The following is a 12,218-nucleotide window of genomic DNA, read 5'->3' as shown; positions in this document are numbered from 1 at the left end:
AGAACCAAAACTGACATAATTAAGAATAAAAGCAGAAATTAAAACATTTTATTTTTCATTTATTTTTAACACATTTTCTTCAACCTTTTCTTCTTACGTGCATTTTTGACAAGAAATGCATAAATATYTYGTTTTTCCTGTTCTTATCGATGCATTTTCATATGAATGTAATGAGAGGCTGCAGCTTCTGCTGATTGGTTGGTTTGGATCAACCAATCAGTTCGGGTCTCTGCGTGGCTTCAGATGGTCAGTGAGCTGAAAGCAGCTTTCMGTTTTATAACTCGTTTTATTATTTTCATGGACGCTCAGACCCATTAGCGGCTCTCARGGACTCRGGTTCTCCGTCTGGTTCTTGGTCAAGCAGCTGCTGAAKGTGGCTGACCTGGAGTCCAGACCAGCTGGTTCTGAAGGTCCAGAACCTGCTGGAAACATGGTAAACACCTTCATCTGATCCCTGCTGGATYATTTTATTCTCTTTCTCCAAACGGTTCTTGGTCCTGAAATGTGGGCCTGCATCCCGTCCTCTCCTCAGAACCAGGCAGCAGAGTTTGAGCCTCGCTCCAGGAATTATCCGGTCCCACAGCCTCTCCGTTCGGATCCATTTCTCCTCCTCAACATGGTGATGATCTGCAGCTCTGGATCCTGACCAGSAGATAAAGTTCAGTTCGTTCRGGAAGTTCATGATTTGAATTTAAATTTAATCCAAAACGAACATTAAACATATTTCAGATTCTTTATTGTACATTTTTCAGTAAGCAATTTATGAATAAACTTATATTATTTAAAGATGGATCTAAAGACCCAGGATCTATGGAGAGAGGAGAGTTTTAATAAATTATTGACACATTTAAATCATTATTTTATTGTCATTTGGCACTATTSACTCTCCATAAAACTCCGGGCTGGAGAAACAGTTCAGCATCAAGCCAGTTTAGTTATTGGGATAAAAACTGTATCAGGGATGTAGTTTTAATACATATTCACAGTTTCTCTAAATTATTTTAAAACCGCACTAGATAAACTGGCATGAGATAAATTTACATTTTCAAAGCTTAACATGATTTTCTTCAACCCTAGATTATAAAATATTAAATGTTACTTTCTCTAAATTATTCTAAAACTACATTGTGCTGYGGATGAAACATATGGYTGTCTKAAAATCRGTTTTATTTATAGGTGKATWTTTGGGTTGTTTGTTTTGCAGTTGACCGGATCAGCGCCGCAGCAGAACCCGGGCAGGGCGCCTCTCTGCCGGGCAGAGCAGCAGCCGGCAGGCCGGTGTCACCGGTCACCGTTTGGACCAGACCAGAACCGAGCTGGAGTCTGTTGAGACGAAGCGTTTCTGCCCACTGCTCGTGTCTCTTCAACCAGAATTAAAAATCTCACCGGATTAAAAAAACCTCACAGAAAACCGACTAACTGTCGTAGCTCATATCTTTACACCAGGAGGCTTTTTCTCCGCCTGAGCCACGGATGTGACGCCACGCGCACGGCGCGACGTCACATCCGCAAGAGCGAAATGCGACTTCCTTGTTTCCGTTTAGAGGAGCCATGACTGCTAGGAAAGAGAAAGTGGTATTTCAGAAGCAGACGAAGCAGTACCATGAGCACTGCTGCGTCCCTCAGTGCACAGCCTCCTCCAAATATAACGGCCTGTTAAGTTTTCACGGATTTCCAAGGGACCTTGAGCTGAGAAGGCAGTGGCTCGTAAGTATTCGGCGGGACAAGTTGAAGCTAACGCTGCACAGCAAAGTGTGCAGCCTTCACTTCACTCCGGATCAGCTGCTTCAGCCTAAAGCTGCCGGGGGCAGACGGATGGTGAACAGAGGAGCCGTCCCTGTGCTGTTTCCCTGGAGCCACCAGAGCGTCGCGCCCCCCACGGCCGGTCCGGGGGAGCCGCAGAGGAGGCCCGACCCAGCTGACCCGGCCGTGGGATTCAGCCTCCTGGATCATGATTACTGCTCTGTCCCGGAACCGGCCGACCTGGACACGGCAGTAAATGAAAACGAGACGTTAAAAGAGGAAATGAACGCCTTAAAGGAACCGAAAATCCCATCCAGTTTTGGATTACAAAGGTTCGCAGGGTCCGATGACGACATCCGGTTCTACACCAGGTGAGCTGAAACACCGCAAATTATTATTTTATTTTTCATTTTGGTTGCTATATTTTAACCCAAAAATACAGTAAACACGCTTACAGTTCATTAAAGTCTCACTTGTTATTGTTTTAAAGTGAAAACAAGCATTATATAATGTTACTGGAAGTATTTTTGCATTATTTCTAATAATGCAAAAATTATTTAGCATTAATAATGCAAAATTTAGTATACAATAACTAACATTCGTTCTTTTGAAGTAGATCAGTTCTCGGCTCTTCTTAGTGAAATAATCTCCCGTTTCTGCGTTTCTGGACCAACAGGTTTGAGAGTTATCGTCTCTTCCTGATGTTTTGGAGGCTCGTTGAACCGTCTGTCCATAAAATGATTCGTTCATCAGGAGCCGCTGAGGGAAGCAGCGAAGTCAGATCAACACACACGGTTCGTATCTGCAGCTTCCCACAGCACACACACACACACACCGCGACACGGCAGGAAACGGGCGTTTTACCACAGATTACACAAGAACATCTCCAGACATTTTGTTTTCAGTTATATATTTCTGATAATCGAGTGGTTCAGTGATGTATTTCATTAAGTTGAGATAAAAAGTGTTTGCTACTTCCTGCTCCTTTCAAACAGAAAAGTGGTGGAAAGATAATCCTTTTGTTCATGTCTGTTGTTCTACTGCAGTGGTGTCAAACTCATTTTTATTTTGGGCCGAATCAAAAATCTGAATGTTCTTAAAGGGCCGGTTGCACCAGAATCTATTGATAAAACCAATAAAACTGTTAAAATATCAATAAATAGCTGTTCCTCCAGGATTTGTGATTATTTTAGTGTTTATTTTTGCAATCAAAATGACAGATTTTGTGGTGAATATTAAGAAATATTTGTAATTGTTATTTTACAGTATTTACGCTAATATAATGTTAAATGTGACTCTTTATCACTCGCTGTATCAGTTACGGATTTAATGTTTTTGACCAATTTTGAGAAAATTTGCAGTAAAATCAGGGAAAAAAATGTGGAAATTTGTTGATTTTGTGTGATTTTTGCAGATTTGTGAAAAACTGGAAGGACTTATTGATGTAATTTGGAGTCCAGAGGGCCACATAAAAAGCTACGGCGGGCCAGATTTGGCCCCCGGGCCTTGAGTTTGACACCTGTGTTCTACTGGTTACTTGTTTTCTTTGTTTTTATAATAAATAAGTAGTAAATAAAAGTGTATATTTGTATTTTAAATGTTTGTCTGCTGTTGCCTCTTCTTTTTCCAGAGGGATTCCTTGCAGCCCATCGACGAGCTGCTCCTGTTCCTGATGTACCTGGCTGCAGGTCTGCAGGAAGGAGACCTAGCAAACCGGTTCCAGATTCAACCTTCCACTGCAAGCCGCATTATTTGTTCGTGGGCCGATTATTTGTACTCTCTCCTGGGTTCTTTGTGCATCTGGATCGATGCAGACGCCGTCCGAGCTCAGCTCCCGGAGGACTTCAGAGATTTTCCAGATACTCGGGTGATAGTTGGATGCTCTGAGCTCAGATGCCAAACTCCTGCTTCTGCTCTCCTCCACACTGAGATGTCCTCCAAATCCAAGACTCAGTGCGTAATGAGAGGTCTGATGGGAGTGGCTCCCCACGGTGCCGTGACCTTTGTGTCTTCACTCTATGAGGGGTCAGTCAGTGACACGGAGCTGTTTATGAGGTCGGGCTTGGCTGACCGTCTTACTGAAGACATGGCCGTCATGGTGGGAAAAGGATTCCTGACCTCTGACCTCGTGAAGTGTAAGGTGTACCGTCCACCTTTTCTCGGCACAAAACCACAGATGGCGTCTCAAAACGTCCTGCAGGCACAGAAAGTCGCCCGTCTGCGCGTTCGCGTTGAGCGGGCGACCCGGAGAGTTAAAGAAAACAAACTGTTTGATTCTGTTATCCCTTTATCTGTGGTCGGAAACATTAATAAACTGTTTACAGTGGCCTGCCTGCTAGTCAACTACCAAAACAAACCGCTCTAAAGAAAGGGAGCGGCTGTGCAGTTCTCAGCAGAGGAGAGCGTTTCCCATCCTCAGGTGGTTCAGGAGTTCCCACGTCAGAAAAGGCCTGTTAACTGAAACCAGCTGAAGAAGAGGAGCAGCCAGGAAACGCCCTCAGGATGCAGGACAGTGACCCAAGTGATCATTCATGAACATGTTGGCAAAGTTTAATTTGTATAATTTGCCTTTTTCCTGTACTTGTTGAGTATCTTTCTCAGACTGATGTAAAACCACAGCAGCATTTTTCTCATGTACTGACTGGTCGCTGTCACATTTCATGAATAAACGTGAAGGCAACAATACATGGCAGTAAACTTGTTTTTATGAAAACCTGGCAACAAACCTAAATTACAGGACAGTGCTGATTATAGCACAAATTTAAATGAATTTATTTTATGTATTGTATACTATTACAGAGTGAGAATGTCTCATTTTAAGTGCTGCGCGTCTCATTGAGGTACTTGTGCGTGAAAATGTTGAAGTGGTCACTCGTTTCCGTCTGGTTATGTTTTGAACTTGCGTGTCAAACAGATGTTCCTCCACATGAGCAGCAGGAAGCTGGAGGTTTTCATCCGACATCTGCAAGAATGTAATGTTTCACATTTGGGCATTTTATTCCAACCAAGCTGAATGATGGGGTCGTAAATACGACCATCAGGAGGTCGGGGGGCTCCTGACCCTTGGGCCTCGGGGTGAATTGCTCCCCCACCAGGTGAATAACTCACATTACAGCGGCGGGCGTATTCTGCTGGCTGAAGCTCCACATCAGAACCTGATTATTCGCTCGGTCAGAGCTTCAGCAGTACTGTGACCTCTCACATGACCCTCCCCTAAATCTCGAAGGTTGTTCTTGCTCGTCGCAGCAGGTCATGAGGTCATCAGCTCTGGTCTCGTGTTGACGTCTGAATTTTGGGATCCATGTCAAAGGAAAACTGCAAACTCTGCAAATGAAGATGTTCCTCTTCAGTGCACACCCAGACACTCTGCTGGTGGCAGATCAATACTTAATCTGATGTAATATTCTAATCTTTTGTCATCTGCAAGCAGAATATCTTCATCAAGAACAGAAATAAAGTGTTAAAAACTTGTTTTACTGCTAGATAAATTACTTTCTAAATGTATTTTTTAAATGGACTTTTACAGATACTGGAACACAATGGAAATTGCGCCCCCTTCAGTTCTGGAGTGCAATGGTCCCATTTCCAGATTTGTGATGGGACATCTGCTCTGGTTCTGGATGCTGAGCAGCTGGAAGGACTTCCTGTTGTCATGGGTAACCATGGCAACAGAGTAACGTTTTCAGGTCTGGATCAGCTGATTGGCCTCTGAAAACCTCGATGTCTGAACTCTGAGGGATTTGGATTATTTAGACCAGGGGTCCCCAAACTTTTTCCTGTGAGGGCCACATAACTTTTCCCTTTTCTGGTGGGGGGCCGGAGTCAGTTTGTAACAGAAAAAGTGCTAAAGAGCCCCCTGGTGGTTGAAGAAAAATCCACATATAAACCGGAAAATACAATATATGAAAAAAAATCTGAATGCTCTCTGGTATTGGCCGGACCAAATGTGGCGGCGGGCCGAATCCGGCCCGCGGGCCGTAGCTTGGGGACCACTTATTTAGACACTTGGCTAGAGATTATAAATTACACAAGTTTGACCTTAAAGACACAATCAGTTTCATCTAAATTTATCAAAATGATCAAATTTCACCAAAACTTTTTGTAATACAGACTTTTTATTAGGTTGTAAACCAAATGCCTTTTGTAAGTTAATACATAAATAACCGACAGTTTGGTTCTGGATATTCAATATGCATAAAATACCAAATACAGACTTTTATTGTTAATGTTTATTTGCTGATTAAAACATGAATTACAACTTTGATCACCTTCATCAGAGAAGTTTACAGGATTTCAATGAAAAAATGAAAATGTTTGATTAATAATCTAATATTTTATTGACTAGAAATCAAAAGTGCTGATCTTGATGTCGTCACATCAGATCTCCAACATCAAAACCAAACAACAATCCATCCAAAGGCTGAATAAAAACTACAGAGGTCCATCATTTAGTTGCCCTCAACAACGTTTCTGTCTGATCTTAGAAGAATAAGACATATTGTTATTTCTGTATGTAATACAAGTTGTAGCCACCAGAGGGGGAAGTGCTCCATTTTACATTTGTAAGAGTTAAAACTGCTTTAACTTTCTGAAATAAAAAATTCAACCTGATAATTTTACTGATGTTAAAAACTAACATCAGGTCTGGATGTTTCTGTAAATGTCATTAGAACAACACASTCAGTAACATCCACCAATCCCTGGAAAATATTTTCATTACTAATTAAGTTGGATATGGAATCAAATTCCTGCCTCTCATTGTACAGTCCTGAATGAGACATTTATGTTTTAAACTATTAAAGCTCATTATGAAATGAGAAACGAGGCTGCAGTGATTCAAAAGTGAGAATTAAAAGGTTCCTTTGATTCGATTTCTTGCTGTTCCCACACATCTGTGACCTTTGACCCGACTCTAAAGCCTACTCCAACATTTGGTCTCCAGGAGGAAACAGAGACTCTAAGCATAAACTCTGATTATTTTGGTGTTTCACTCCCTTCCCTTCACCAGATTTGACTAAAACAAAGAAAGTCTCAGCAGTAGAGCCGCTGAGATTTCCTCATCACATCCCGGGTCTGGATCAGAACCGCTCCACAGACTGGGATCTTCATGGAGGCTGGAGGTCCACCTGAAAACACAACAGGACCAAAGTTTGAACCTTGACCTCACAAACTGCTGCGGTTCAACTGAACATCAGCTTTATAAGATGTTGAAAAGTATTTACCCTCATATTTTAATAACTCAAACATTATGTGATAAACTGAGGAAATTCTTTAAAATGCTCAACAACAAAAAAAACTGTAAAAAGTTAAAGCCTGAGCTTCTTCCCATCGATCAGGAACTTTGTCCATTTTTATTCTGTCTCCATTGATGTGATGTCTCACATCAATGGATGTGATGTCTCACATCAATGGACATCACATCAATGGATGTGAGACATCACATCCATTGATGTGATGTCTCACATCAATGGACATCACATCAATGGATGTGAGACATCACATCAATGGATGTGAGACATCACATCAATGGACATCACATCAATGGATGTGAGACATCACATCAATGGATGTGATGTCTCACATCAATGGACATCACATCAATGGATGTGAGACATCACATCAATGGATGTGAGACATCACATCAATGGACATCACATCCATTGATGTGATGTCTCACATCAATGGACATCACATCAATGGATGTGATTTCCATGGACATCACAACAATGGATGTGAGACATCACATCAATGGATGTGNATGGACATCACAACAATGGATGTGAGACATCACATCAATGGATGTGATGTCTCACATCAATGGACATCACATCCATTGATGTGATGTCTCACATCCATTGATGTGAGACATCACATCAATGGATGTGATGACCATTGACATCACATCAATGGACATCACACCAATGGATGTGATGTCCATTGACATCACATTAGATGTGATTGACATCCGCTGATGTCAATCAATGGATGTCAGTCTACCTGTCAGTCTACCTGTCAGCCTAGGTAGACTGACAGGTAGACTGACAGTCTGCCTAGGTAAGACTGTCAGTGTTTTAGCTTTTAATTTTCATGTTCCTGCAACCGAATCAAAACATCCACCGGTGTTCCCATGAACTAGACGACACGGCGCTGCCCCTAGTGGCGAGTGGAAGCTACTGACCCATTGGCCCCCTCTGAGGTGAACACTAAAGGATGGATGGATGAACGGTAATAATTTACAGTCTTACCTAGGCAGTCCAGGCCATGCTGACGAAGGCCACTGCTTCATCTCTGGACCTGACGGATCCGAGCTCCATCACACGTCTGGGAGTGAAGGACAGACAGGTCTGCATTTCAGTGACTGTCGAAGCTCGGAGCTAAACTCTGTCTCTCATAGCGTGTTAGCATCCAGCATCCTGAGGTGAGTGAGACTCAGAGAAGCTGCACCTTGACGCAGGTGTTGTCCTGCTTGGTGCAGAGCTGCAGTTTGCAGTGCAGGTAGACCTCAGCAGAGATCCCAGTTTTAGCAATAATAATAATAATATCACTCAAACAAAATAAAAAGGTACAGTGCAGTAAAACTACCCTTATAAATACATTGTTTTCCTAAAAAGTTACTCAAATGTAACAAGTACTACCCACTATTGAACATAAGTAGCCTATAAGCTACTTGTTAGCAAACTCATGGTGCTGTATTGTTATTAGCTAGTCATCTGTTAGCTAACTTTACCTGCATCCAACAGCTTTACTGAACTCAGTCGGTTAGTTTGGGGGGAAACTACGGGAAGTTCTTTGCGTTTTGTTGCCATGAATCTAACACACCTGCGTAGCTCCGCACAGCAGCAGCAGGTCTCCGCATAGACATAATGTAAGAGTAGACCCTGCATTGGCTGCTCCGGCGCAGGAAATACGGCGGCCATCTTGGAGCGGTACTCCCTCTTACTTTGCTGTTCGGATCGATGGACTATTGATGTGAGGCTCCACAGACAACATTTCACAAGTAAGATGGACACATTATTGTGTATATTTTGTGATTAGAATATTACTTTACTGTATTTATGTCCACTGGTGAGATACCAGCTAATATTAGCTACAGTGCTCGGTGTAATACGGGTTCAGCCGCTATGAAGGATAACTGAGATTCTGTAAATCTAAAAAATTAATTATTCTCTAACATTGACTTAGATTATCTGACACAAGAGCCTATATTAGAAATGAAACAATGTAACACATATTATAAAACTTATGTGTTATAACATTCACCAGCAAAGTTTACACAGGTGGTAAAGACTATTATTTATATGTAATTCTCTCACTCTGTCAAAAGTAAGATACATCCCAAATCTTCCGTTTTTGTTTTGAAAGTTTCCTAAAGACACGATGTGAGGAAGAAGAGGGAGAATCTATAAAGAGAGACAGATTCACTGCAGCACGGATGAATCTCACATCGGATTTTGGACTCGATCTCAGCTGCTGAATCTCTGAAGCTGGAAATTGTCGGCTGAAAAACATATATAGATATAGATATATATAGATCTATATCTATATATGGTCCTCAATGCCGCCGGGCCTGAAGATGCGCAGCAGCGGTTCTAGCTCGTCATGCAGGGCCGGCCCATGGTTGTATGGGGCCTGAGGCAGAATCTGCTTTAGAGGCCCCTCTTCCTACTAAGAACATCAGCATCACTAACAATGTTTAAAAATAGATTTGATGAAATCTGGGAGACGGAGGAGCTTAATTGGTCGAGCTAAAACAACAATCACTGATAATTAGGTTTTATTTGCTGATGCATTTGTGAACAAACTCAGTTCAGACACAAAGGTTGCTGACAGCATTTGATGGTAGCCATGGTAACAACAAGGTATGATGATGATTAAGTCCTAAATTTAATTAGCAGTTGGTAATTTGAAGAAAGGTTTATAAAATGAGTTTCAGGTGTGATATATGAAGTTTATCATTGAATAATTACAAGTAAATAAATACAGCCAGTGGACACAAAGTACAACATATTTGTAAAAGTGCAAAAATGTGTGAATTCAGAATCATTTCAAAGCTGTGACATACTGAAGCTCCATTTTTTATTACTGAAAACAAGATTTCAGTCTTTCAGCTCTCGCCTTCATGTTTGCTGCTTTCAGTAATCTCTCTTTCTATTTTCAGTGGCATGCTTGACTTCCTGGGTTTCTTCTTCTGTGGTAAGGACTGATTCTCCTGCCAACAGTGCTGACCAGTCTGCAGGTCGGTAAGTGAAGACGGGAAGGCCCCAGAGGGCGTGAAGGCCCCAGAGGGCGTGAAGGCCCCTGAGGGCGTGAAGGCCCCTGAGGGCGTGAAGGCCCCTGAGGGCGGAGCTGTAGGAATGAGAGGCGGAGTCGGGGAGGCGGCTTCCTGAGGCGCGTTGTGAAAGGAGTCACCGTTCCTGCCTCCCTGTGTTTCCTGTTTCTCTCGGTGTCTCTGTGTTGGAGCGTGAGCGCTGCTCTGTCCACACGGCGTGTTTCGGTACGGCTGAGCGTCTCGGCTGCCGGCCGTGTGCAGCCGCGGGTTCGGGTTGGCGCTGTGCCGGTTGCGGCTGCGCAGGGAGCTGAACACCATGGAGCAGCCCAGAACGGTGCAGCGGTGTTTGATCTTCAGGTGGACGGCGTTGTAGTGGATCTTCAGGGTTCCTGTCCAAACACAGCAAACGAAACGCTGTTAGCATCGATTATTTTATTTAGCTTAGCACAAACACGTCCGGATGTTTTGTTCAGTTCTACTCACAGAACTTTTATTTATTTACATATTTGTTGACGCTGTCATCATGTTGTGACAACCTGATATGAGACAATCTGAGAAAACATTGAACTCCTCTTCCTTCTCCCAGTGCTAACTAGAAGCAACCAATCAAAGCTAGGAGGCGGGTCTTAACGCTGTCAATCATCCTACATCAGGTGCTTCTCATCCTCAGTGGTACGCTGCAGCTAGCACAGCCTGTCATGAATGCTATGCTAGTTAGCATAGACACTGATAGTAAGTCATCACATTTAGAAGCGAGTACATGAGTTTGATTGATAGCACTAAGCCCCGCCTCCTGGCTCTGATTGGTTGTTTTCAAGGAGGAGATGGAAAAATCGATGTTTTCACAGATTATCTGTCTCATAAACTGTCACAACATTTTAACAAATATGTCTATTTTATAAAATAGATTTTATAAAATCTATTTTATAAAAGTTACAGTCTGCAGCTCTAAGCATCTTTACCAATAACCAGGACTTAGGACAGATTATGACATTATAATTATTCTGTTAAATAATCTTGTAATCACTTTAAAGATTTCATGCTGAGTTTTGGGATGTTTGTAATGACATATGTTACCAGTGAAGCTCTTTCATACATCGTTCCACCATGAATGGAGCTGACCTTTGACCTCATTTGGTCTGGTTTTCACCTTCAGGTCACGTTTGCTCACCTTTGTCATAGAAGCTTTTCCCACAGACGCCACAGCTGACCCTGCCCTTCCGACCTCCGGCCGCCAGGAGGGAAGGGAAGGAGCAGAGGGGAGACGGGAGAGGATGGAGGGACGAACACGGCGACGCAACGGGGAGGAGAGGGGAAGAAAAGGAGTGAAGAGGCCTGAGGAAAGAGGAGGAGAAGGAGGGAAGCGTTTCAGGAAGGCGAGAGGAGGAAGAGGAGGAAGAGGAGGGGAGTGGAGAGCACATCAGGGAGGAAGGTGGAAGTGAGAAGTTCAAGGAAGAGGAAAAGGAAGCAGTTTTCTCCTGGATCAGTCTCTTCTGGAGGAAAACCCGGTCGTGGTGGAGGATGGGGCTCTGTTGCCACGGCGACGGATTTGACTCATCTGGGTCGGTTTTCATGGATGAGGCCGGTTCTGATCTCTGCCGGACCGAGCCGTGGCCTTCCCCACATCGATGCCTGTCGTGTTTCTGAACCAGTTTGTTCCTCCTGAAGCCCTGCAGGACGGTTTGAGGCTCAGGGGAAGGAAAAGTTTCCTGCAGAAACAGGAGGAGCAGATTTAAAACCTGCTCCGGATCATGAAGGAACAGGAATCATCACCTTTGCTGAGCAGCAGACGGCTGATTGTGGGAAATGGAACGGCAGGAGCACCGACTGGCCGCCTGGGACGTCTCTGCTCTCCGCCGGCCGGCCGTCTGTCAGGAAACCAACCCTCAAACCAGACTGGATGTTTTTCACCGGAGCGTTTGGCTGCTGGTCAGGCAGGAGCGCTTCAGCCTCCAGGTGCTGCAGGATCATCTCCTCCACGATGGGCCGAGTCTCTCCGAAGCGCAGGAACTGTGTGAGGAGCAGCAGCTGCTCCGGGGCGGTGGCCGAGTCCCAGCGCTCCAACGCCTCGCCACCGGGACGCTGCAGGAAGACGCAGCTTAGCCTCAACTCTGGAAACGAAACCCGTCACGTCACATGATGGACATGATGGACATGATGGACATGAAGCCTGGGTCACTTCACATGATGGACATGATGGACATGA

At 43.8% G+C, this 12,218-nt stretch overlaps 2 protein-coding genes and 1 long non-coding RNA gene across 5 annotated transcripts in view; 1 reads left to right on the top strand and 2 right to left on the bottom strand.

Annotated features, from left to right (window-relative positions):
• Positions 1-4,431, top strand: part of LOC103480969 (uncharacterized) — a 5,206-nt gene extending 775 nt beyond the window's left edge. Inside the window, exons 1-4 of one of the 3 annotated variants that reach the window (XM_017310388.1) lie at positions 76-433; positions 533-2,114; positions 2,420-2,537; positions 3,374-4,431. In XM_017310388.1, the coding sequence (XP_017165877.1) occupies positions 1,552-2,114; positions 2,420-2,537; positions 3,374-4,108 (1,416 nt within the window). In that variant the 5' untranslated portion in view covers positions 76-433; positions 533-1,551 and the 3' untranslated portion in view covers positions 4,109-4,431. Of the gene's footprint in view, positions 1-75; positions 2,115-2,419; positions 2,538-3,373 lie in introns of those variants that run through there. The other 2 variants (XM_008436185.2, XM_017310389.1) reach the window with 2 other exon arrangements.
• Positions 4,432-5,957: 1,526 nt separating this feature from the next.
• LOC103480971 (uncharacterized) lies at positions 5,958-8,513 on the bottom strand. Its single transcript, XR_536208.1, has 3 exons — positions 8,471-8,513; positions 7,989-8,064; positions 5,958-6,869 (listed from the first exon to the last, which is right to left on the bottom strand). It is a non-coding gene; the product is annotated as an uncharacterized LOC103480971 (long non-coding RNA).
• Positions 8,514-9,494: 981 nt separating this feature from the next.
• Positions 9,495-12,218, bottom strand: part of LOC103480991 (zinc finger protein basonuclin-2-like) — a 7,373-nt gene continuing 4,649 nt past the window's right edge. The window contains exons 5-7 of the mRNA XM_008436211.2: positions 11,786-12,094; positions 11,184-11,721; positions 9,495-10,401 (exon numbers count right to left, since the gene is read on the bottom strand). Of these exons, the coding sequence (XP_008434433.1) occupies positions 9,848-10,401; positions 11,184-11,721; positions 11,786-12,094 (1,401 nt within the window). The 3' untranslated portion in view covers positions 9,495-9,847. The remainder of the gene's footprint in view (positions 10,402-11,183; positions 11,722-11,785; positions 12,095-12,218) is intronic.

The sequence above is a fragment of the Poecilia reticulata genome, linkage group LG18 (genome assembly GCF_000633615.1).
Source record: "Poecilia reticulata strain Guanapo linkage group LG18, Guppy_female_1.0+MT, whole genome shotgun sequence".
NCBI classification, from domain to species: domain Eukaryota; kingdom Metazoa; phylum Chordata; class Actinopteri; order Cyprinodontiformes; family Poeciliidae; genus Poecilia; species Poecilia reticulata.
This window is presented reverse-complemented; position numbering and strand designations above follow the sequence as displayed.